The 3513-nt window shown below is 39.5% G+C and overlaps 1 protein-coding gene across 1 annotated transcript in view; it reads left to right on the plus strand.

Annotated features, from left to right (window-relative positions):
* GABPA (GA binding protein transcription factor, alpha subunit 60kDa) overlaps nucleotides 1-2737 on the plus strand; it is a 19696-nt gene extending 16959 nt beyond the window's left edge. The window contains exon 9 of the mRNA XM_010161914.1: nucleotides 2197-2737. Coding sequence (XP_010160216.1) covers nucleotides 2197-2425 — 229 coding nt within the window. The 3' untranslated portion in view covers nucleotides 2426-2737. The remainder of the gene's footprint in view (nucleotides 1-2196) is intronic.
* The last annotated feature ends 776 nt before the right edge of the window (nucleotides 2738-3513 follow it).

A 3513-nucleotide genomic window follows, 5' to 3' on the forward strand; every position in this document is an offset into this window, starting at 1 on the left:
TTGTCTTAGAACTTCTTTTGGCACAGTATAGTGCTTGCCAGAGTTATTTTCTGAGTTAGAGAGGAGGTAGGACAAAGTAATAAAAAACAAGTATTTGGAAGGGTGGAACGATGCAACGTTTAGAAGTTCCTGAGCCACGGATCATTGAAAGCAAGGAAGAGCATCCATATATGCTTCTGCTACATTCATACTTTTCCTTAGACTTTGATCTGCTGGAGTCTCTATCCTATTCTAGCTAGGTCTTTGGTCTGGTCTTGTACGGCTGCTTTTGCATTATTTATGTATTAACTTAGAATGTTACTTTTTTTTAGGCTCACAGAATCCCTCAGGTGGGAAGGGCCTCGGGAGGTCTGTGGTCCAACCTCCTGCCCACAGCAGGGCCTTTCTGGTAGAGCTGCTCCCCAGCCTATGCTGTTGCAATACTATTCCCTTATTTCCAACCTGGTTTTGTGAATCTGTGCGTTTGTGTACTGAAGGTATAGGTGAAAACTTTCTGGAACATCAAAATGATGTGACTGATGCTAATGTTTTTTGGGTTTTGTCAACAAACTCTGCAGAAGATCTCAAAGGCAGCTGAAGAACTTCAGAATAACGTTCTTATCACTGGGATATTAAGCAGATGTCTGCACAGTAATTTGCATAAATCACTATTAGAGAAGTTTTGCATTTATATTTTAGTCACAGAATTACAGAAATCACATATCTCAAAACATTGCCGTTTTGGCAGCTGCATCAATATTGACATGTTTTCTAACACTTGAATGTCTGAAGGGATTTTAATGCCTCTTGCTAGTCCCATGATAAACACTGTTGTCAAGCTAAACTTTTACTAAAACAAAAATGGTGATATGTTTTGTTTACTAATGTACTGAAATTACTGTGTCTACTGTTGATTAATACAGAAAATTATGTTGATATTATGGAGAAATGTGTTAGATCTGCCTAGCTGCAGAAAAAACAGGCAGGGTGGAAAAGTGAAGAGCAGCTTTTTTTTGTTACATGTACCTTGGTAAATTTTCTAAAATCAGCATCTCTTTAGTTATCCAGTAGGGAAGTGAGACTTGAAGAAAAAGTAATTAATTTCCTGTACACTTTTCCATTAGAGCTAGAAGACAAAAATGAGTCTTTTAATTGACTCAATTTTTCTGGTGAATGAGAATCATTTTTGCTTTATAAGCACATCACTCAGAGGACTGAGTTGTAGACAGTCAAGAAATCTGGGCTGTTTTTTACTACATCTGAGTGATTTTGAGGAATTTAAAAGTGGGGTTGGGGGATATGTTTCGGGGTTGGTTGGTTGGTGGATTTTGTTCGGGTTTTCTTGGTTTGGTTTTGTTTTGTGGGTGTTTTTCAAATTTACCACAAGCTTGTTAATCGCAAGTCCAAGTTACGACCCAGCCCCTTGGGTTTTCTTAACAAGAATTGTAACATGCGTTCTGCTAATGCCTGCAGCGAGACAAGAACACCAACAAAACTAAAATTCTAACCTCTGTTCTGTTGGTTTTACCTGAAGATTTATGATGTCTGTGGAGTACAGTGGGTCATACAGACTTTGTCACCTCGACTGCATTGCTCCTCAGTCTGATACCTCTTCTGTGACACAGTGTAAAAAGTATTTGTAAACAGAGAAGTTGCTTTTAGCTGTATATAAAGGCAAAGGATGTGGTTTGCCAGCATATGAACTATACATGAAAGAAAAAGCCAAACCATGCTTTTCTAGTTTAACTTCCATCTTGGAAAACAACAGAGAGACAGTGGCTGCTCAGAAACCACAATGCTAATTTTCAAACTGTTTCAAACATGATTTTTTTCCTCAGAAAAGCAGAGACAAGAGTAAAGGAAGACAGTAATGGGGGGGGGGACACCGACATTTTCTTAAGACAAAGTCACTATATAAAACTTACACACTCGTGCACTCCCCAAGCTGGTTTTAAACTGCTCAGAGACCTTCATTTCTGAACTGATCTTTCCTACAGCTTATAAAATAATCACTGTGTTTTGTTTCTCCACACATCAAGGTGCAGGGGCAACTTTCAAACCCCTTCCTTGGTATATGAAATGATATGAGAATCGTATGATGAGGACAAGATTCATATTTTGGCCTCCAAGTGACCTTAAGTAAATGACATGTAGGGAAGTTACTGATGCTGGAAGTTTGCATTGATTTTGTTCTTTGTCTTTTTTTCCTTTTCACAGGTATTACTATGATGGAGACATGATCTGCAAAGTGCAAGGCAAGAGGTTTGTGTACAAATTTGTCTGCGACTTGAAAACTCTCATTGGATACAGTGCGGCAGAGTTGAATCGCTTGGTCACGGAATGTGAGCAGAGGAAGCTAGCCAAGATGCAGCTCCATGGCATTGCACAGCCAGTTACAACCGTCGCGCTTGCTACAGCATCCCTGCAGACAGAGAAAGATAATTAAGCGCTAGGACCTGAAAGTGGGACCCTGAGGCCTTTCCTATGTCACCAGAGCACTTGCTGCTCTTACCTTTATCAGAATTGGAAACTTCTTTTGTTTCTTGACAGTACAACATACTGCATGATTTTCTACAAAGAACTGGGACTCGCATAAATTTGGATCTTTTAACAGCATATATTTCAGTATAAGTTAAGGGATCGCCACAGCTTCTGCAGCTTGGAGTCAGGGCCCCTGTGGTATGCAGTCTGAAATCGGTGAGAAAGGTTGAAATGGTCAGCACTTTGTGTCCACAGCTGTACAAAGTAATTTCTGCAGCGCTTTAAACAAAAATGAAGTACCTGCAGCAAGCGGGCTGCTCAGTTGTCTGAACTCAGCCCTTTCCAGTCTTCTGTTCTCTGCTGAACTACCAAATGGCATTTGATGCTTTCACAGGTAAATGTGCATTATTCTCATTTAATCAAGCGGAGCTGAAAGACGCTTAAAACGTTACAAAGCATCATGTTCTTCAAATAGCTTCTGTGTTTATAAGCAAAGGAAACTAAGACTAGACCAAACTGAAGATCAGTGCTGAAGAAGGGGATCCAGGTTTAGATCTGGCTTAGGTGAAAAGCCAATTATGAGTATTTCATTGTATTATGTAGATAATATGCATATACTGAGGGCAAGTGCTTACCTGTTTTGAAAGATGGTGTTAACGCTAGCCATCTAGCAAAAAAGTAAAGGCAAACTTCTTCCACCCCACCCCGCATCAGATGATTTGAAAACTTTAAGAAAGTAAAAAAGTTGCCCTCACCCAAAGAGTAGATTGTTTTGGGAGGGATTGTGTTTTAATGCTCTGTTCTGCAAGGTGCTTATACCTGCATGGTAGTCAACCTTCGTAGCTGAAGACTTAAGTTAATCACAGTCAGTCGTCCCTGTTTAGATGCAAGATGCAAGTTGAAAATAGTTTTACAGAGAACTGAGTTTTGATTTCCAAATTATTGTACAGCCTGGCATATATTACAATACAAAGATGTTTCTTTTGCATTTTAAATTCATTTATTTCTGAGCTTCAGGTGATGTTTTTGAAGCTTCATAGGCCAAATGCATGC

Source organism: Eurypyga helias, unplaced genomic scaffold (assembly GCF_000690775.1).
Source record: "Eurypyga helias isolate BGI_N326 unplaced genomic scaffold, ASM69077v1 scaffold9402, whole genome shotgun sequence".
NCBI classification, from domain to species: domain Eukaryota; kingdom Metazoa; phylum Chordata; class Aves; order Eurypygiformes; family Eurypygidae; genus Eurypyga; species Eurypyga helias.